The sequence below is a fragment of the Vigna radiata genome, chromosome 8 (genome assembly GCF_000741045.1).
Source record: "Vigna radiata var. radiata cultivar VC1973A chromosome 8, Vradiata_ver6, whole genome shotgun sequence".
Classification (NCBI taxonomy): Eukaryota; Viridiplantae; Streptophyta; class Magnoliopsida; order Fabales; family Fabaceae; genus Vigna; species Vigna radiata.
Window position 1 is genome coordinate 24,083,082 of NC_028358.1, and position 22,931 is coordinate 24,106,012.

General features: G+C 33.3%; 1 protein-coding gene across 8 annotated transcripts; it reads right to left on the reverse strand.

Moving 5' to 3' along the window:
• Window positions 1-10,974: 10,974 nt before the first annotated feature.
• On the reverse strand, window positions 10,975-14,340 carry LOC106771132 (zinc finger HIT domain-containing protein 3). Of its 8 annotated transcripts, none has more exons than XM_014657043.2 (10): window positions 14,252-14,325; window positions 14,130-14,178; window positions 13,151-13,253; window positions 13,040-13,071; window positions 12,462-12,503; window positions 11,961-12,047; window positions 11,760-11,846; window positions 11,566-11,654; window positions 11,383-11,433; window positions 11,029-11,267 (listed from the first exon to the last, which is right to left on the reverse strand). In XM_014657043.2, the coding sequence occupies exons 3-10, from the start codon at window positions 13,222-13,224 to the stop codon at window positions 11,244-11,246; spliced, it is 486 nt and encodes a 161-aa protein (XP_014512529.1). In that variant the 5' UTR covers window positions 13,225-13,253; window positions 14,130-14,178; window positions 14,252-14,325; the 3' UTR covers window positions 11,029-11,243. The 8 variants fall into 8 exon arrangements, with proteins under 8 accessions (XP_022640997.1, XP_014512529.1, XP_014512530.1 ...); XM_014657044.2 differs by having other exon boundaries at window positions 14,130-14,167; window positions 14,252-14,324; XM_014657045.2 differs by lacking the exon at window positions 14,130-14,178 and having other exon boundaries at window positions 14,252-14,340.
• Between the last annotated feature and the right edge of the window lie 8,591 nt (window positions 14,341-22,931).

Below are 22,931 nucleotides of genomic sequence, written 5' to 3' on the forward strand. Positions count from 1 at the left end.
ATCCTGTTTAAGGCTAAGGTTCAAAAAGGGTATAATATTTTAAACTCTGTGGGTGAAAATTTGGCTAGAGAAGGGTTCTCAAAAATGGCCTTGATCATATGACATTCACAAGAAATTCAATCAATCATCAAGATTAAAGAAATATCATTCATGTTTTCCTGTGAACAATGCATACAACAATAAAAACTCTGTAGCTCAAAACCTCACACACATGCTTTCTCACACAAGGTTCATTCATACATCATGCTTAGCATCATAACCACAATCATAATTCATCAAACATCTATTTCACTGGATATTTACATACAATACAACTCAATTATCATCCAAGTAGTAAAGGACGTAATTAGGTCTAAAATGACATATGAAAATAATTGTTTTTCAACCTTCATCAACAAGCAACGGTTCAACATGGGGAATTAATTCATCATCTTGGTCATCACCACCAATGTCAACGAAAGCTGGTGGATCCCGTGGGGGTACTTCATCAACAACATCTTCATCTACAATAGGTGGCTCAACAGCTTGTTCTTCTGCATCTGCTTGATGAACAAGTTGCTCGTCTGCAACTGCTTCATCAACAGGTGCTGCAGCTGCAGCTTCTTCATGTGCACCATCTTCATCTCCAGCTGTTTCATCAACAGGTGCTCCATCAACAGCTCCTTCATCAGCAGTTGCTTCATCTGCAGCTGTTTCATCAACAGGTGCTTCATCGACACCTCCTTCATCTGCAGCTGCTTGATCTGCAACAGTTTCATGAACAGGTGCTTCATGTGAAGCTTCCTCATTTCCGTCACCTCCAGCTTCTTCATTCCCCTCACCTTGAACATCAACACTAGCTTCGTCAACGGAAGGATATTGTTGAACATTTCGATTCTTTCTTCGATCACTTAGTGCCTTCCTTATAACAACAATTTCTTCTTTAAGACTTCTTATTTTCTGGTTGTTTCTTCTAACTTTTTCCAATCTTGCAGCATGTGCAGATTCACAACTATCATCACCTTTTTCAGGTGCTTCTTCACTCCTCGCCACCGCATCTAGATTAACTGCAGCACGGATGATGGGATTTTCACGGTCAACAGATCGAAGGTACCAATCAAAATGTACCTATCAAAATGATAATTATTTACCTCAATCAAATAACAAAACTACAGATGACAAAAATAAAATAATATTTTTAGTTCAAAAACTTACTCACCTCGCCTTTCTTAAACAAAAGATCTATTGCTTCGGTCCCATAATTTAAGGAACGAAATCGCTGAAGTCGCGGAAATACCTTGCGAGATGAATGAGAATGCAAACCAAGGCATTCATACACCCATAGCTAAAATGAAAGCAATCAAAGTTATCAAAAAAGTTCTTACAATGATTTCAGTTAATTAAATAACTTAATACAACAAACAAGAAAAGTGAATCATACCTGCAAAACAACAGCACTGCCACTAATGCTTATAGAATCAACAATCTTTCCAGTCAGTAATTTCTTATTACATTTGTTGAGACTATGTACAAGATATGTATGTATAACACCGCTCCAATCATAATTACACAAACTATCTAAATCATCTAACACTACACAAGGCATGTTAGAAACATGCCTTGAGTTCCTAGCGGAAAAAAACTCAACAAAACAAACTAAAATATACAAACGACAAACGACATCTATATCTAGATCATCATTACCAACAATGTTATCAAACATGTTTATCAAGTCTTTTGCTTTCGTTTTGCTGGAATTAAATAGTTCATCAACTTTTCCGACAATTGATTCATCCAAAGGGATCTCCAAACCCCATACTTCTAATCCTAAAGTCATAACCACGTCAACCACAACAAAAGGAACCAATTGGTGCCTAACTCTGAATGATAGATGGTAGGGAACCCATCGACGAACCAATTGTTTCAACAATTTAAGGTTTAGGTCTATAGGGTCTACAATTTCTCAACACCACTTAAAAGGAGTTTCCTGTATGCGCCTCACATGCCTTGATTGTAGTAAAGAATTCATGTGGACAATGTACGATGTATCCATCCAAGCTCGAACTTGCCACTACAAAACAAAACAAATTTATAACAATACGCTGCTGCTAAACAACAAAAAATTCAAAAATCCCAAAGTTATACTTACTTTGCTTTTAGAGGATTCCATTTTATAGTTAACTAATGGGGTCCGTAAAATATTTACCTGCAATAACAAATACAAACAATTATAATGCACAAATTACCCTAAAGACAATTAAGTTCAACAATTAATGTACCACAAATTAGCCTAACAGTAAAGCATCAACACTTTTGGGGGGAATTTTTAATCAAACAGCCCATGACTTTGATTTCTGTTCAGAGCCTTACATCTGATTTCAGCCAATTTATTTCCTCTGTTTGGAAACACCAACAGGGAAATCACTTGTTTCAAAATTTACTGTGACGCTCAACTCATTTCAAAATGCCATACTTGTTACCAATTTCTTGCATGTGTTGTGTTCGTAGTGAATAAACAATCAATGTGGTAGTTTTTTGCTGCTTCTTTAGAGAATACACTGAAACCTAATATGTCCCCCAAGTGAAACCATCATAACATCCCTTCCCATACGAACACAACCGAGAGCATGAAACCATCATAACATCCCTCATACAACAACAATATTCATAACATGACATTGATAAACAACATAACATCCCATCAAAGCTCTAGGGCGACACTATAAAACATTGCTCATTTATATAATTTTGGTTCAAGAGAAAGTGTATGACCTATCCTATGCATGTCAACATCTTCAACCAAAAAACAAATTCAAACACATGGAAGGGAAAAAAACGAAACCTTTCGATTAATAACTTCAGGGGTGGACTAAGAGCCAAAAAAACCTCTCCTTTGGAGAACAGATGACAATGCTGGCCCCTTTCGACACTTACTCCCAAAACTTCAATGGCAGACGGACGTCAGAGAGTTCAATGTGAAATTTCAATACTTCAATGGTGGTTCAGCGGCGTCGCAAGAGTTAAGAATCCTGGGCGGAGGTGGTTTCGTCGCGAGAGTGATAACTATTGTCCTCGATAGAGATACTAACCTAGGCGCGAATAGAATTGATTTTCAGCAAACCCATTTCCACAAATGCCCTTCCCCTCAGGTTTTTTCTTTGGAAAATAATCAAATAAAACGCCAAATCACAGCACGACACCTGTCATTGTCAAAAACGGTGTCAAAATACGTTGTCAAAGTAACATTTTCCTTTCCTGAAATGTCCCAGTTTTTTCTTTTTTTTCTTTTATATCTTTATTAAATACTTTTCCAGCAAAACCTACCTCCATTATCAACTTAGAAAGCACCATTATGCCACTGCTCACAAATAAACTAATCACCTAACACACACTTCGTAGCAATAACAACAACAAAACTAATAAAATTGTGTTGAAATACTTCATGGCCACCCTTTAGACTACTATTATGCAAAATAAGTGAATGTTGGCTCCATGTTAGAAAATATACATTGGCATATTCACAAACACATAGAGTCCAGGTTATTTGCCCCTACTTTGCCCTGTTTGACTAGGTATCCAACACAACTAAACCATACAAGGAAAAGCAAATTACAAAATTACAGTATGAGTATTTATTTCACCAAAAACTACATATTTTGGTGGATGGAGGTCCTCAAAAGTATTTATTTGACCAGAAACTGCATATTTTGGTGGATGGAGGTCCTCAGAAGTTTCAACAACTAATAAAGGCTTTGAGATCAATCTTGGTGATGTGTCTGCAATACTGTAAGGCCTACAAGATCCATTCATTATAGTTGGAAAGCTTGATTTAGGTTCCGGTCAAATCTGAGGCTTCAATTTAAAAGAATTTTACAGTGTAAAACCGGACATCGTCTTTTTTTTGTTAAAAACAAAAACCCACAAAGAGAATAATTCAAATAAAATCCTGAAAGTGAAATCTTCAAATAAAACAAAGAACACCGGTTTGTTCCTCTCAGCCTCCGCAGAACCCTTGGTGATATCCTCCTTCAACAACGCCATCCATGCCTCCACCGGCACGGCACATGTCGCCAAAATAGGCTTCGACAATTTCGCTGGCTGCCATAGCGTAGGCACAGCAGCAGCAGCGCCGCAACGAGAACGGACCCGACAACTATTGCAACAATGGCGCCCGTAGAGAGCTTCTTGGACTTCTTACGTGTCGTGGCCTGGGTCGAATGGGAGAAGGGGTTGCAAGCCTTCAACAACGGGCCATAAAGATCTACATTTCCTGCAGGCTGTTGTGTTCCAAGAAGAGGCCGATGAGGTGGGTTAAGTTGTTGACGGGGAAAGGGATTTGACCGATGAAGTTCTTGGAGGAGAGATCCAAGCGAGTGAGACGAGCGAGGTAGTGAGACTCAGAGGGAACTCACCGGAGCAATGGTTATTTGGTAGGTAGAGGTTGCAGAGGAAAGAGAGAGAAAAATAATATTTAATAAAAATATAGAAAAGAGAAAAAAAGCTGGGGGCATTTCAAGAAAAGGCAGTAGAGAAAGAAGAAAAAGTGAAAATTCCTTGCCACTGTGAGTTAACTCTGTTTTGGTCTATTCAACAGAAGGGACTCGATTCATACAATTTTAATAACTTTGGGACCCATTGTCTATACACTTTTAAAATCGGATATTAAACTCAAAATTTTCACTAAACATAGAGTAAGCATTCAAGCCTTGAATCTATTAATTGACCATTCACAAAAGAGTGTTTCTCTCTACTTTATGTTTTTTCATGTATTTTCATATTTCAAAAATAATTTTCATTATTCAAAATCGATTGAAGTTTACAAAAAAGAAATTTAACAAATTTTAAAATTTATTGAAGAAAAAGTTTTTCAATATATTGCTTTAACATATTTTAAAATTTGTTAAAATTTTTTAAAAAAACTTTAATGAATTTTGAAATTCCTTAAAGATTTGAAAATTCTTTAATGGAAAATCTGTTAAATTTTTTTTAAAACTTTAACGAATTTTGAATTTAAAAACTTTAACAAGAAATTCATTAAAGCTTTGAAAATTCTTTAATAAATTTTAAAATCTGTTAAAAGATTTTTTTTTAATTTTAAAATTTATTAAAGAAAAAAGTGAAGTGTAAAACATTTTGGAATATAAAAATAGTTTTAGAATAAAAAAAAAATGTGAGAGTGGAGATAAAAATGTGAAATGACGCAAGGAGAAACAGTCTTCACAAATATGGAAATGTGAGAATAATGTTTGTTTCATTTGAGCATAAATGTAATGATGCAGATGTTTCTGTTTGGTCTGTCGGTGACATGAGAAGAAAGAAGAAGAAATACACGTGTAATATTAACAATCCTCTTTCTGCACAGCCATAAAAACATGCAATAATATTCTTGTTCGGTCTCCATTATTACTATCTTCGTGGTTGGTTTGAAAAACTCATCATTGTTCCATCTGAAGTTTGTTTCATAATAGTTAGACAACATATTTTTATAATATTTTAATATTATTTACGTATTATTTTATGATTGATTTATAATAGTATTTATAATTATTATTATTAATTTATGGATTAATCACAGAATGACACATAAATAATGTTCAAATATTGTTCAAATATTATAAAAAAATATTGTCTAAATATTATTATTCATTGCAAAACTTTCTATTTGTTGTTTTTGCTAGTTAGTCACATCAATGCAATTTTTTCAAGCACATAATTGATTACGAGTGTAAGAGTTATCGATTATGTGAATTTTTTTCTTTCAATGTAATCAATTATACATAGCTATGTTTGTTGTGTTTCGTTGGACATAATGATATGTTATGTTATGATAGTGTTAATGAAATGTTATGCAACAATGTTAAGGTCGAAGAAAGTTTTACTATATTATACACCATATGGTTGTCATTCAACATAATAAAGTAATTGTAAAGTAATAATAATAAAATGACAGTAATAATAGTAGTACAATTATATTTTAATAATTAAGTAAAATTAATTTATAATAACGACAATTTGGTCAATTTATTAAATATATCATTTTATAAATTCTTTTAAAATTTATTATATCAATTAAATCTTCAAAGACTTTTTCTTTACTTTTTTTATCTTCTTTCTCTTAATCTAAACATTTCTTATTTTCATCCTCTGTCTCTTCATTTTCTTTCTTTTCTACTCTTCAATTTCACTCATTAATTCAAATAAACATTTAGTGTCTTTAAGAAGAAAAAAAAATAATAACATTTATGATAAGATATGTGATAAAATAGAAATACATAAAAAATATTTATTACAAAATGAGATTAAAGATAAAATATTTAATATTTTGGTTTAGTGGATAGCCACATGAAACATGTGTTTTAGTAGAGATTGTGTTGTATAAACTTAGTACTTGAGTCAATTAAGATAAGAAAACAACTAAATCATTAATGGTGTTTTTTAAACTATATTATGACTTTCAATGAATACTATAAGATATAATATTACGTGAAAGTTAGTTAACATAACTCACAGGTTGCCTCATAAAACGATCGATCTCAAAACCAATCACTTCACCTTATTAATTTTTTATAAGATAAAAGTTTTATATTCCAACTTGATCTATCATCAATTGATAAATTAAGGAGTTAACTCATTTTAAACATGTTTTTGTCTTGTTTTATATGGTAATTATAAATCAAATGATAATTAATAATTATAATAAAAAAATGTTATAAAAAGGTTTTTGTGATAGATTATATGTCAACCTATTTAAGTAATGAATTAAGAAACCCAAATTTGATAAGGTTCTATTAACTTAGTGTGGTGTTAGATTAAGCAAATTCAAAGAATATTTCTACTTGACATTAAGATAATTAATAAATTATTTAGATGTGAGAATGTACTTATAAGAATTCTCTATGAAGAAGAGAATTTAATTAAGCAAAATAGAAAACATAAATGAACAAGTAAATGAAATAAGCATATAACATAAGAACAAAAGAAAAAAGAGCTTGAATTTAAATGGAATAAAAGATGAAGAAGACAAAAGATGAGATGAGAGAAGGTGGTCACCCCACTTGAGAGTATAAAACCCTCTAAGATAAGTAATGGTGGTGTCACCATTCAACCTATGTTCAAGATAAAAAATGGAGTTTCAAAAACACTCTCTAATCCTTCCCTCAAAGGTTAAGCATAATAACTTCATTAAACATCTATTTAAAAGTGGTAGAAAAGTCTTAAAGAGGCAATGGAAAGGTTATCCTAACAAATACTAAAGAGAAGAAATGGTAACCTAACAAAAGATGAAGGACTATCTAGCAATTACAAAAGAATTCTTTTAGAAACTAATAATGGGTTGCCTATGTGTGGAGAATATCCTCTCAGTCATTGCAAAATCATCAAAAATGTCATTTTTCTCAACCAAGTGTCCATGTGGCCCCTTGTGGTCCCTTCCTTCTATATACTCTCATTTACACTTTTACAAGGTCTTCTTAGCAAAAGATAAAGATGGGTGTGGAGAGTATAATTTCTTAAGTTATTTTTCTTTTTAACCTTTCATTCTTCTACAAGGTACAAAGTGACACCTCAAAATAAGAGGTGCCATTAGCAACCTACAAAATAAATACAAAAAGAAACAAAAGTCTAGAATTTGTTCCAAAAGAAAGAAAGTGAAAAAATTTATCTCCTAATTAAGTTTTTGTGACTTCATCGTTAATTAAGGTTAGGACCTCATCAATATTTGACCTATACAAAAAAAGACTTAATTACCTTTTTAGTTCCCAAATTGGGGACTGAATTTCTATCTTGTACCCGCTTTTGAAAATGATGTAATTTGGTTCCCAGATTATTAATTTTGATGTTATTAAATCCCTTCCGTTAAGTTGGTAGAAACGGTATTAACTTCACATTACGTGGCTGCTGCAGTTTTCTTATCTCTCCTCTACTTTTCCTGACATTTCTTTCTCTTTCTTCTATTTCTTTCTCTCACCATTATAACTATCTCTCACCTTTCTCTCTCTCTTCCACCACTATCAGTATTAATTACCATTGCACTTTCTCTTCTAATATTAAGCACGCACGGAAACATTTGACAAATGTTTAAAACTTTTTAAGTCTGAGAAAATTTGAAACTATTATAAATCAAAAGGATAAAGATACTTAGACAACATTTTTTGACAACATTTGAACATCATCGTACATGTCATTGTGTGATTGGTTCATGGTGGTGTCATTGTGTCATTTGGACCAATCACACAATGACACGTATGATTGATGTTCAAATGTTGTCAAAAAATGTTGTCTATGTATCATTATCCAAATCAAAATTGCAATAAATCAAAATTAAATCAAAATTGCATCAGAAGCCCAGAACAGGCCAGTTAGCAACGTTGCACTTTTATTTGTCTTTTTCTCCTTTTCTTCTCCGACCCTGATTTTAGATTATGGTAAGTTGGAAAGCATAATTCCTTACAACTAAGTTTCAACAAACCAAAGATCCATCTAAACCCAAAACAAACATCATAAAACATTTCGTATGCAATTAAATCTTCTATTTTGGCGGTGGTAAATATTTAAAAAGGAAGCACTTAAAAGGTGTGCAAAAAAAAAAAACATGTCAATCTCAAAAGAACAGGAACAAAGGCCTTAAAAGGAAAGCACATGGCAGAAAATTCTTATTTTATGTTGGTCTGAGATCAAGTGTCAGTTGTTAACTTTATTTTGCTTTTGGCCAAGATCTATCAATGTAAAAAAAGTGGGGATATGGAAACCCAAAAACCAAGACTAAGAATAACAAAAGGGACTGAGTAGAATAAGGAAGTGAAAGGGTAAGACAAAGGACATAAACGACTAGTTTTCCGTTTTTGTATCAGGTTTTTCTTGCAGGTGATGCGATTAGTTTTCTGTTTCGGATTCGCTTCGTGGTGTCAATGAAAAAGCAACAGTGACTCACGGTGGTGCTTGGAGCTCCGACAAGGCTTTTCAGCGGCATGTGGTCTGTTTTGGTAGAGAAGAATACAATTGTTGGTCCACGCCCAAAGGAGAAGAAGGAACGATAGAGGTGATACGTTCTTGCTCCAGTGGTAATGAACTGAAGAATTGTGTCACTAAAATATGGATTGTGTTTTAGCATATGTGCTTATGTTGGAAAAAAAAAAGTTGTTCGAGTCCTCTGTTCTCACAGGTAATGTTTTATAGATTCATGTTTAAAACATTCACATACATTTTTAACGGATAGTTTTATGAAGTGGCTAAACTATGAGGTTTGTTCAAGGTTGTCAGATTACTTTCAAACTTCAGATTGTTTATAGTACTTTGAAATGAGAAGTATGCAAATGATTTTTCGTCAAAGTAAATTAATCTGTAGTGTTTATAGTTGTATAATAGTTTCAAATTTTCTCAAAACTTAAAAAGTTTTAAACATTTGTCAACTGTATCAGTGTGTCCTTAATATTGAAAGAGAAAGTGCAATGGTAATTAATACTAAAAATGGTGGAAGAGAGAGAAAAAGATGAGAGGTAATTATAATGGTGAGAGAAAGAAATAGAAGAGAGAGAAAGAAGAGAAAGAATTGTCAGAAAAAAAAAGTAGAGAAGAGATAAGAAAAGTACAGACAAGTTAACGCCCTTTTTACCAACCTAACAGAAGGAACCTAATAACATCAAAATTAATAATTCAGGGTCTTAATTACATCATTTTTAAAAGCGATTACAAAACAGAAATTCAGTTCCCAACTTAGAGACTAAACATATTTAAGCCTAAAAAAAAATGAACTCACTCCCACTAAAATCTATGATAGTTCATAGTTTTGAACTCATTCAAATACCCCAAAATAAAAGTTACACATTGGTGGGATGGATACGTTGAACAACCTGTCATTTGGTATAAAAAAAAATTCGAATTATTTTATTTTTTATCTCAACCAATATGAATGGTATCATTTATACTTTTAAAAAAAATAAATAAATTAAACTATGTGAAAGTTATTAACGCAAATATTTAATAAAATAAAACGTTTATCTTTAAATATAATTCAAATAAAATTTTCATCATAAATTATTAAAAATATATAATTAATATTTCTAAACACATATTTTTAATTAAATTTCCCACCAAAATTTAAGTCTAAATGAAATGAATCTCTTTAAAAACAATTTTAATTTCATAAATCTCAATAAAAAGACAAATTCTACTCAAATTTTAAAAAATTATTCAATTCTAAACCATTTTATTTTGATTAGTTGATTCTAAAACATTATTCCATTAAAACTAACTAATAATTTAAAAATATTATCATTGAATTTTAAAATAAATTATAAGCTGACAAGAAAACATAACTTATATACATATGGCATTTTGATAACAACATATAATAAATATTCAAGAATATTTATATCATAATAATTAAAACATATATCAAAACATCATATCTTTTGTCGACTTTACTTATAGATATATACATGAAAGTATTTTTGTGTCTCTGCAGCACAATTACATGAAAGTATTTTAGTGTTCCTCTAACGTATTTTTAGTAGGAAAAAGTTCTTTTTAACAATTTTTTGATTTGATAATTTTTTGATAACGTGTTTTGGTTTAGTAGAATGACAAATAATGAACCTAATGAATATTATTCGAAACCGTTCTAATTTTTACAAAAAAATCTCCATGAATATAAATAAATAATATATACATATCTTTGGGTCTCCATTTTAATACTTGTCTTCACTCATATCTCCATTGTAACTCGCTACAACACCTTTAGTTTATTAGATAATTTATCAAAATTATATTAAATTTAATTTAATCCGTGATTTCATAACTTACTTTTAATCTATTTAATAATTATTTTATATTTATATAATTATACTTTCTTTATCTTCAATATTAGAAAAAAAAAACTATTTTTTTCAACATAAAAAACATAATATCATGTTTTTTTCTATTCTGATTTTTATTTTTTTAAATTATTTAATTAATATCAATAACATCTGCGTGGGATAAAAATTTGATATCCAAATATAATGAACAACTTAATTTTCTTTTTTGGAAAAGGCTAACGTAGTACATCTGAGATGGTATCAATCATATGATCAAAGGAAAATCACTCTTTTTATCAATACAATGCCACAATGAAGATTCAAAATTTTTCATATATTAAAGGCTGAATCACAGCGAAAAACTGTACAAATGAAAAAGCAATATTAACCAAAACCAGCAAAATTTGGAGGGTCTATCTGCGGCTCCTTTCATATTGCACAACTTCTCCTTTCAGCAACCAGTGTTTGCAGTTAGGAATTGATGGTTGATAAAATCTGGAAAGCAGAGGAACAAAAGGAAAATTAAGGCTTAAGAGGTACATGACCACTAGAATTTATCCAATATGACTCAACCCTATAAAGGTTGTGCAGAAGCAACATATAACAGTACCTTGTCAGTGAACAAGCGAAATGCCTCCTCTGCCATAGCCTTATCAAGTTCCTAACAGAGAAACACAAAATTTAAATGAAATCTCTCTATAACTTCACTTCGGTCAGTATTAAAACTAACACATTCCACACCGCTGAAAATTTTAAGAAAATATATTGAAATGGGAAAAAAGAAAGTTCTTACATCCTTTGCATTTGGGGAAGAATCAATACGACAAATTAAATCTTGAAGGGCTTTATCATTCAAAGAATCACGAATCTCCCTAGAAGAGGCTGCATCAAAAATACAATCATAATCATTATAAATATTTAACCAATATGAAGGTTCCACCACTGATTTTGGTACTTTGATATTGCACGTTGAGCATTCTTACATACCTATTGCCTCCAGTTGGAATTTTTGCAACACCTCACTTCTTTCATCAACTACTAATGTCTTTTCTACAAGTGATTCTGAAACGGTGGCTGATAAACATATTTAACCAATATAATCATAATCATAATACATATTTAACCAATATGAAGATTCCACCACTGATTTTGGTACTTTGATATTGCATGTTGAGCATTCTTACATACCTATTGCCTCCAGTTGGAATTTTTGCAACACCTCACTTCTTTCATCAACTACTAATGTCTTTTCTACAAGTGATTCTGAAACAGCGGCTGATAAACAATAGGAAACGTTAGTATCAGATCACCAACATGATTACCAACACTGAAATGCTGATGAACAGTAGGAAACGTTAGTATCAAATCACCAAATTGCTTACCAACACTGAAAATGAATTATTACATGGTGACTAGTTTCCGAAAACAAGAAGTTTATTCCATACTTAAACATTGCTGATTGCTTTATTTTAACGTCTAAGTGCAGTGCAGTTCCAAGAATAACAAATTTTCAGGAAACTACAGGGAACATGTCTAAAGGAATATACACTACACGCCACTTATGTTTCTGCCAAACGTCAAACTGAAAAATTTTGCTTAGTACTTCAGCATATGAAAGGTTAGTTTTTCATGGAATTAGCGTCTAGAGACTACCTCACCAAATTAGACAGGCAGGTGAATAAAACTTACTTGTTATGACCTCCAAAGGTTGCGGCTTGACACATGGCAATTCTGCAACATTGATGTATGTTTGATCAATTCCAGAATCGAGTAGCAAATGCCAATAAAGATTAATGGTTACGGTGAGAATTGTAGAAAAAAAGTAATGCACACACTATGATAGACTCATCAATTCACTATGATGATTTTCATTTAATCTTGACCGCCTTTAAATAGGTGCAAATAGGATCTTGGACCAAGTACAAAAATAAAAACAAGAAACAAAATCTCAAGTGACTCAATAAAAAAAACTACTTAATCTATATCTATCTTATAAACCAAATAAAATAATACTGCACTTAAATATATTCTGCTTACTGGTTTGTCTTTGGCCTTACCACATGAACAAACTAACACAAAATAGGCCTCAATTTCAATTGGTAAAAGTCAATGGTAAAGAACCATGGAAGTCAGATTTAGTACTCAAGCAATACAAGAAGATAAAATAAGATATTTACTGTTCCATTGACTTGGGAACTTACCGCATTACATCAAACATGAAACATGCATGCAACCAACATAAGGAGCACATAAATTAAAGTCCATACCTTTGTGTTTCTTGTAACAGACCAGAGAACAACTGCAAGCAACAATTTTCAAAAACAAAATTAACAACAATAAGCTTGAAGGAAGAAAGTAAAGGTTGGGTTTTTGCTTACTAAGGTAAGTAGCATGAAGGGCACTTGTACTTGGACAAAGCTTCGATGCAGACTTGGCACTGTCGAGGACCCATTGCGAAGGAAAATAAAAGGATCCCTGAAACTGAAAAAGAAGCATTTGTGAAAGAAAATAAAAGGGTCCCTTCAAACTAAACTATGCCACAATGAAAAAACTATCCAGAGAAGAAGATTGAAATAGAAAAAAAAATGAAAAACAGTTAATGATGCTATGCGACAAAGGGTATTAATGAGAGAATCGTTGAGGCACATACAACGAGAGGGTCCCCACCTACGTGGATGACCAATTCACTTATGGTATCTCTTCATTGGCTCCATGAGAAAGGGTACCCAAACCCGTTTAAAAGGGTACCAAAGCAACACCCATGTTTCAAACATGAAAGAAGGTTCCAGTTAAACTCATAATCACATGTGCAACATTTTTTCTTCCTTCATGAACAGCAATATGCTGAGAGAATGATTAGGATATTTACACATTTTGGGATGGTGTCACTGGGGAAATTTATTGTGGTTTGGCCCTAGTTGCTTCTAGGCCAAGTCCATTTGCACTCTGCATATTATTAATAAGTAGCAACTCAAGTCCATCAACACCTATTTCTCACTGCTTCACCAACCCAGTGAACCTTCACCTTCATCAACCGTCACACACCACCTATCTACCCTCATCAATTAGCATCTTCTCCCATTCGCAACACACACAACAGGATACCCCAACACAGCACAGACAATTAAAAATCAGGAACATATAAGAGAACAAAAAGTAATTTTCTTAATTGATGAAATTGTTCATGAAAGCCCCTATCTTTGGTTGGAAAGGGGTAAATTACATGAGCTGGTAGAGGAGGATTGGGGGAAAAGAAACCTTTAACTGACCGGTCCATCAGCAGCGCATCTTAAGGGCGGCGACAGTGAAAGTGACCCTAAAACAGTTTTATTAATGAAAACCTAAAACTTAAAATACCTTGTAAGCTTCTTTCGCCTTATTACTGGGAGAGTGTTCTGATTAGGAGCTTGAAATAGTGAAAGGGAGTATGAGATGAGAAAATGGAAAATCAAAGGAGAAGGAAAGATGGACTTACGTACCTGTGAGTAAGAGTTTAACTGTGAGCAAGGGCTAGAGGCTAGAGTGTGAGGAAGATGGATGACTGGATGGATACCTTTTTCAATTTCGGTCATTCTTTTAATTTCAGTAATTTATATTTATCTCAATATTTTATTAATATGTATAATTTTTAATGGTAGATAATTTTTAATTTAGAATTACACATCATAATTTATCATGTTTTGGAAATTATTATACATTTTTTTAATATGTATTATAGTGTCGTATCCAATACACGTAGTAATGACATACTCCTAATTATAACTAAACACACTAAAAAGAAATTGGAGTTTATGTGAAAAGTTAACCTTAGCATTAGGATATATGTTCGAGTTTATAGACTCTATGAGTGTAATACCCTTAATTTGAATTTTATGAAAACGTGTAAAAACTAATATTTTTCTGCATTAAATACCATTTTCTTTAAATGAATTGAATACAATTATTTATGCACAATACAAATATCAAAATGTACTTAAATACAATTACATTATTCTTTAAAACTTTCTAAAATAATATGGAATGAAATACAACTTTATAAATACCCCAGTACAGATAAGTGTATAAACAGCCATAAAGTGTATAGCAACTATTGGGTAATAAAGAGTTGTTGGCACATAGATAAGTCCCATATTACTCCTTTTTGAATCATCCTAATTATTGCTCAATCAACTCAATCATAAACCAAGTTTCACCATATTATACTAACGTAAACAGACATCCTTGAAAAATTAATTACTTTGGCTACTTTGTACATTACAATACACCGTTTGAACTATGAACTATGGATTAAAGCTCTTTGATCCATAACCGAATAATTCACGTTGAATTTAGCATAATCAGGTGCCTATCAGATTCTATTTAATTAAAAGACACGACATATCCACTATTTCACGGTATTAGATCATCCTATTAATAGATTATGATCATAAAGTAGAAACATACTATCCATCAATATAGCTAAGCAGACATCTAAAGCATTCATACATCTCTAACATCAATATTATCCAAAACCCTAGGTTTACTAGTTTATACACTTTTTAACAGAATTCCATACCCATATAAGTGATTCAGCGACACTAGTGCAGAAAGAGCTTAGACATATGTTATTTTTGGCTTTTAACATCACATCCCGAATCGATGTCTATATGGATAATGATAATGGGACGTCGGATTCTACAGGTCCAACGTAATTATAGACGTCGGTTCAATGACATGATCGACGTCTATAAAGATGTCGGACATGGCACTACCCGATGTCTAAGGGCACTATAAAGAAGTCAGACGTGGAACTAACCAACGTCTAAGGGCACTATAGGCGTCGAACATGACATGAACTGACGTTTATGAAGTGTTCGTTGTGTTTTAGTGTAGTTCTGCTCATGTCTTTGGGTAGCGTAGTAGCACCTCCTTCCTTGGCTAGTTTCTTCGTAAGAAAAAATTATGTCTTTTGCATCTCTTATGGCATTTCAACCCAAAGACAAGCCTGTATTCTTTTTCTTTGGCGGTCGGAATGGAATTAGGCAAGGACTCCGATTCGGCTTCAGGTTGAAATGCCATAAGAGATCCAAAAAAAAATGCTAGCTTTTCTTACGAGGAAACTAGCAAAGGGAGAAGGTGCACTACGGTACCCAAAGACTCAAGAAAAATTGCATCAAAACACAACGAAAACTCATTTTAATCGGTTCAAATGAAACATAATACATCAAAGATTACTTTAATCGGAGTAAAAGCAAGTTTAAACGGTTCAAAAGAGATCAAACGCACCTGAAAATGCAATGCAGCGAAGAGAAAAGGCGAAGGAAGCCGATGAAGTGCGCGAAACTGTTGGTTCGCAATCACTGATTTAACAAGAAATGAGACATCAATTGCCCGAGAAACTGACGTTTATAATGGAATATACATCGGGGATCTCACTAATATGACGTCCATTCGATTTAAAAAATAATATTGGTGGTATATATAGACATTGGATGTAGTGGGGCCCGACGTCTTGATAACTGTTGAAAAATCGTTATTTTCATACTTAATTTTGATATTAAATCACATCCTTTATGGTTTAGAATTAGCTTGAAATCATGTATTTTTCTTAAGTTAGAGAATAAAAGAGTCAAAGTTGGTTTTCTTGGTTTTATGCTTGGTTTCCCTTGATTTTGTAGGTTTATTGAATGACTTGAAAGAAGGTTTGAATTATCAAAGAGTTGCAGTACAGAAAAGTCAACCAGAACGCAAAAAAGTCAACCAGTCAACCAGAAAAGTCAATCAGTCAACCAAAAAGTCAACAGTTGACCAGAATGCTGAAAAGTTGACCAGAGTGCAGTTTGGTAACGCAGGTAGCACCCAAGCGCCCTCCAACAGCGCTGAGCGCCACCGTTGAGCGGTAATGAGCGCTGAGCGCCAGTTCTGGACCAGTTTTTCACTGTTTTTCGCTTGGGCGACAGCGCTCAGCGTCCTATGATTATGGTGGCCACCGCTGAGCGGTCAAATGAGCGTTGAGCGCCTAAATGATGGGCCTGGGCCGAAATTCTGTTACTTTTCTGTGTTATAAATAGCCCCAGTGCGACTTTTAGGGTATTCTTTTGGCAGTGGAAGACTTCATAGCACTTTCTACACTCCTTGGAGGCGGTTTCTTGGATGCTTAGGCTCCAAATTATCAAATCTATGGTTTACTCTTTCATCTCTTTAATTAATTCCATCTAGTTTCACCATGTTCATGGTGAACTAATCCCTTTGTTGTTGGGGAACAATGTAGTCCTTTTTGAAACTCTCTTGTATCAAACTTCTTGTTATATTCGCATACTCTTATTATCAATGGTTTGTGTTTTCTTCTTTGTACTTTAATGCTTACATCGTTTAACTCATTCGGTGGTATGATATTTGATTTTGTCGATACGGGAACGTACGAGGAAATCTAGAACTGATTAGAATTCTCTTGATAATGAAATACCGCCTAAGAATAGGGGTAGGATGATCAATTGCTTTAAGCTTCTGTACTCTAATGCTTTGGTAATTACTAGGGAGACTAGGAATGGTAAACTGGTAATTTGTAATAGGTTCTCTTCACCGAGGAATCAGGTTTAGAGTAATTTAGAAGGTTGCATGACATTGATAATAAAGCGAATTTAATAAGGATAGTAGATATAAGAGGGTGGGTAAGGATGAAATTGTAAACCCCAACAACCTCATTCATACATATCTTTTACTTTCCAATTGATTCAAATTTGCATTTGCATGTTTCTTTTAGATTTTGCATTCAAAACCCTAATTCAATTTTTACTTAAGTCTTATGCAATCAATTTACATGAAAGATAAGGCCTAAGAGTCCTTTGGGAAATGATCTTAGACTTACTGTCTATTATTACTTGATACGATCTAGTACACTTGCTAGAGACTTAACAAGTTTTTGGCATCGTTGTCGGGGACTCATTTGGTTTATCTTTTCTCGTAGTGTGAATTTGATTAAATTTGACTTGATTTTATGTGTATTTTTATTTTTTTTCTAATAAATTTTTTCTAGGGTTTTGTGCTTAGCGTTTGCAAAATGCAGTACGGACAAGAATTTGATTATATGGGCACTCAATTCTATCAAAATAATTTCAACCACTGGTGGGAACCTCATTCATACATGGATCAAAGCCAATTTGGGCAAGCTGTTGAGCAACAAATTACTCCACTTAAGGAAAACAAAAATTCTGACAAACTTTTTTAGAGTATCATGAATAGGGAAATATACCATGTCAAAAGTGTAGAGGAGAACACAAAGAGTGACTAACTGTTTCCACAGGACATGGGTACAAGTTTTTCTTATCTTAGAAGTACGAAGGAAATTGAACAACATTGGCAGCAACTATCTCCGTCAGAAAGCCGTTTGGAGGACACCTTTCAACAAGTTATGCAAAATGTCGTCTCCTATCAGAAAAGCATAGATGCATCATGTAAAAGGATGTGGATGCAAATTGGTCTTATGATTGAGATATTTGATTCTAGGGTTAATACTAAAGTTAACCCTAAAGAGGATAAAAATTATTTGATTCTAGGATAAAGTCAAGCCACTATCTTTGAAAGTGATAAGGTTATTGATGAGGAGAAGATAGAGGACAAAAAAATGGAGAGAAAGGTGGAGAAGATAGAGGAAGAAAAGATAGAGATGGATGAGGAGAAGAAAATGGAGAGAAAAGAAGACAAGATAGAGGAGATAGAAATAGAAAGGTTGAGTGAGGAAGATAAAGATAATGAGGAAGAAAACGAAGTGGTTGAGAGAAAAGAAAAAAAGAAAAAATGTGCAAAAATAAAAAAGAAAATAAGAAAAAAGAAAAAGAGAAAGTTGAGGGAGGAGAAGAGTGAGAAAAAGAGGAAGAGAGGAAAGAAGAAAAGATCATAAACAAAACCCCTTCCTCATCAAAAGAAATATCATAGGAAAGAAAAGAAGTTTAAGTGCTTTATTGAAATCTTCAAGAAATTGGAGATTAAAGTTCCTATGATTGATATATGGAAACAGGTGCTTGGTGTTCTCAATTTTCTAAAAAAGTTCAGCAGGAAGAAGAAAAAGAAAAGAATATCAAACAAGGAAAATATCAACACCTACTGATGGGTGTTTGAGTTTTACTGAGTCAAGCTAATGACGTTAAAAGAGCGCTTGCTAGGAGGCAACTCAGTTTCTGAATTTTTTATCTTTTATTTTGTTTTATTTTATTTATTTGATTTATTTGATTTGATTTGATTTGATTTGATTTATTTTATTTTATTTTATTTTATTTTATTTGATTTCATTTGATTTGATTTCATTTTATCTTATTATATTTTATTTAGGTTATATGTTGTTTCTGATGGCAGTGATGATAGCCTCTACTGAAGGACGTTAGGAGGACTCAGATAACAACATTCACTGATGGATGTATTTATGATAAGGATGATGATAGCATTTACTGATGGATGTTGTTATGATCAGGATGAGGAATAATAGTATCTACTGAAGGATGCTATGTGATTAAGCATCTACTGAGGGATGCTATGTGATGAGGCATCTACTGATGGCTGTCATTAACAACATTTACTGATGAATGCTAATGAAGATGAGAAAGATTAGCATCTACTGATGGGTGTTAATGAGGAAAATATGCATCTACTGAAGGATGCTGGAGGATTATTGGGTCAGGCTCGTGACGTAAGCGCTATTTGGGAGGCAACCCAGTTTTCTAAACTTATCTTTTTAGTGCTTTATTTGCTTCTGTTTTTAGAATAGGTGTTGATGTACTTATATCTGATGCAATGGGTTGATGATGAATTGATGAATGTGCTTGATGATGCTTTTATATTAATTGATGTTGAGATTATATATGAGATACTATATACAGGTGGTGGTTCACAATATGTATGAACAGATGCATGATAACATGATTGTGATTATGATACTGGGTAGGATGTGTATTTATGTATTGGAACTTGAAATTAGCATATGTGAGGTTTTGAACTCCAGAGTTGTTATTGAATGATTTGCTATTACTTTGAAAGCATGAATGACTTTGCCTAGGTTTCTATGATTAAATCACTTGCTTGCATGTGTCATATGACCAAGGCCATTTTTGATTTAGCCCTTTCTTAGTCAATGCAAAAAGTTTCGTCCTTATTAAAAAGAGCACAATGTGTTCTACCCTTTTTGAACTTAAGCCTTAAACAATATGAGAAAACCCTTTTGCAAATCTTTACCTTGAGTTAAGTTGAGAATTATTGTGTGGTATTGATAAAGGTTCAAGTTTGGGGCTGTTGGGAAAGTTGAAAAAGAAAAAGATAAGCATTGAGCTAATATGTTGAACAAAACATGAAAAGATGAAAAAGATAGAAAAGATAAAAAAAATAAAATGAGAAGAAAAGCTCAATGCAAAGAAAAAGGAAAGTTGGGAATAAGTGAGATTGGTTGTCTAAAGAGAGTTTGTGTTTAAATTATAAATGTGAATAACTCTCTTAACTCAAGGATTTTGTGATCCAGAAAAACCAATGTTCTTCTTAACCCAACCACGTTACAAGCCATGAAAAGTCCTTGTGATGATAACCTACTTGTGAGTATGATTGATTGTGGTTAAATGAAAGGCAAAGTTAATTTGTGTGACATTGTGATGGTAGAGAGAATGAGTCACCTCAATATACACCCGTGTGTTTGAGTGAAACACTTTCCTTAGTGAGGAGTAGTTCCAACTATACATGATTGCATCTGTGCTTGGTTAATTGGTCATTCATGATAATAGCATCTGTTGGAAAGAGTGTGATTATCTGAACACCATATTGAGTTTAATGGAAGTAATGTATTTATACATCTTGACTGATATTTTTATAATGAGCTGAGAGTCATTACTTGTCTTGGAAGAAAGAGTTTGAAAAGTGTTAATTCATTGTATTGATTGTTTGAAAACTGAGTTATATTTTGTTTTGCTTGAGGACAAGCAAAATTCTAAGTTTGAGGATGTGATAACGGTTGAAAACCGTTATTTTCATACTTAATTTTGATATTAAATCACACCCTTTATGGTTTAGAGTTAGGTTGAAATCATGTATTTTTCTTAAGTGAGAGAATAAGAGAGTCAAAGTTTTCTTGGTTTCCCTTGATTTTGTAGGTTTATTGAATGATTTGAAAGAAGGTTTGAATTACCAAAGAGTTGTAGTGCAGAAAAGTCAACCAGAATGCAAAAAAGTCAACCAGAAAAGTCAATCAGTCAACCAAAAAGTCAACAGTTGACAGGAATGCTGAAAAGTTGACCAGAGTGCAATTTTGTGACGCAGGTAGCGGCCAAGCGCCCTCCAGCAGCGCTGAGCGCCACCATTGAGCGGTAATGAGCGTTGAACGCCAGTTCTAGACCAGTTTTTCATTGTTTTTCGCTTGGGCGACACCGCTCAGCGTCCTACGATTATGGGGGCCACCACTGAGCGGTCAAATGAGCGTTGAATGCCTAAATGATGGGCCTGGGCCGAAATTCTGTTATTTTTCTGCGTTATAAATAGCCCCAGTGTGACCCTTAGGGTAATCTTTTGGTAGTGGAAGACTTCTGAGCACTTTCTACACTTCTTGGAGGCGATTTCTTGGATGCTTAGGCTCCAAATTATCAAATCTAGGGTTTACTCTTTCATCTCTTTCATTAATTCCATCTAGTTTCACCATGATCATGGTGAACTAATCCCTTTGTTGTTGGGGAACAATATAGTCGTTTTTGAAACTCTCTTGTATGAAACTTCTTGTTATATTCACATGCTCTTATTATCAATTGTTTGGGTTTTCTTCTTTGTACTTTAATGCTTACATCTTTTAACTCATTCGGTGGTATGATATTTGATTTTTTCGATACGGGAACGTACGACAAAATCTAAAACTGATTAGAATTCTCTTGATAATGAAATACCTCTTAGGAATATAGGTAGGACGATCAATTGCTTTAAGCTTTTGTACTCTAATGCGTTGGTAATTACTAGGGAGACTAGGAATGGTAAACTAGTAATTAGTAATAGGCTCTCTTCGTCGAGGAATTGGGTTTAGGCTAATTTAGAAAGTTGCATGACATTGATAATAAAGCGAATGTAATAAGGATAGTAGATATAAGAGGGTGGATAAGTGTTAAGTCTCTAAATTTCCCCATTTTTTTCTATGTTAATATTACTCTTTTAGGATAGTTTAGCCTTTAATTTTCTAGAATTAAGATAGATTAGTATAATTAGGATAAAAATAGGTTTTAAATAGAAATAGTATTAATTTTTCCTTTTTAGTTAAATAAATAGTATTTTTTAATAAATAAGTGTTTTGTTCTTTTCTTTAAATGTAAAAAATTGTTTTCTAGAATTATAGGATATTATTTTGCTGTTAAAATCTTTCTTTTTGTAGATTGGATTGTGATGGACTGATGCAATATTATTGGGTTGCTGTTTTTGGATTTGGACCGCTGCAGGGATGCACACTGTAGAGACTTGGCTGGCAATGGCTGACGATTTTAGGCTGAATTAAAAGCCCAATGCTGATTAAAATGGGTGCAGTGTGTGAAAGAAATTGTCTGAAGCCCTTGGGACTTAATGAAACACTGCGTTTCAACAGCGCTGAAGGCAAAGCTGGGAGAGGGGTCTTTTAGTTCGTGCTTCAAATGGGCAAAAGGAGATTAGGCTCTGATTTGGGGTTTTCCCAATTCTCTCAACCCTCGTTAGGGTTCGTGACCAGAGAAGACGAAGCAGAGTGGATCGGATGGCTGAGAAGAAAGGAAGCTGAATAAAGGTGTCTCGGCCCAACGGAAGCTAGCCCAAGAGATTGATCGGTCAGAATGGAGGCATGTGCGAAGCAGTTGACGGTTGGAGTGTTCTTGATCCGAGTTCGTTGAATTAATGCCCCAGAATATTCCAAGTCTGTTATTCGGTGCTTTCCCCCTTTCCCATTTTCTTTTCTTTTTCTGTTTTAGTTTTTCCTATATAAAGAAGCCTTGTAATATAGAAACACACAAGTGGTGGGTGACAGACACCGCTCTAGCTCTCGACTTTGCTCTAGACTCTCTAAGTTCCAATTCTCGCTTTATTTTTAGATTTAGAAGTTTTCTTAGAGTTAAAGATTGTCTTTTGCACTGGATTTTGCTCACGAGGGTAACAGACCGTGAGTGTTCTCTGGTGTTCATGGTATACTTTTGTAAGTTTAGCTTT

What these genes read in the sequence shown, in the direction of transcription:
- LOC106771132 (XM_022785273.1), bottom strand. An exon ending in ACCTTTGGAGGTCATAACAA is followed by an intron (nt 12,048 to 12,461) that starts GTAAGTTTTATT and finishes ATTGTTTATCAG; the next exon opens with CCGCTGTTTCAGAATCACTT. An exon ending in ATTCCAACTGGAGGCAATAG is followed by an intron (nt 11,655 to 11,759) that starts GTATGTAAGAAT and finishes TTTTTGATGCAG; the next exon opens with CCTCTTCTAGGGAGATTCGT.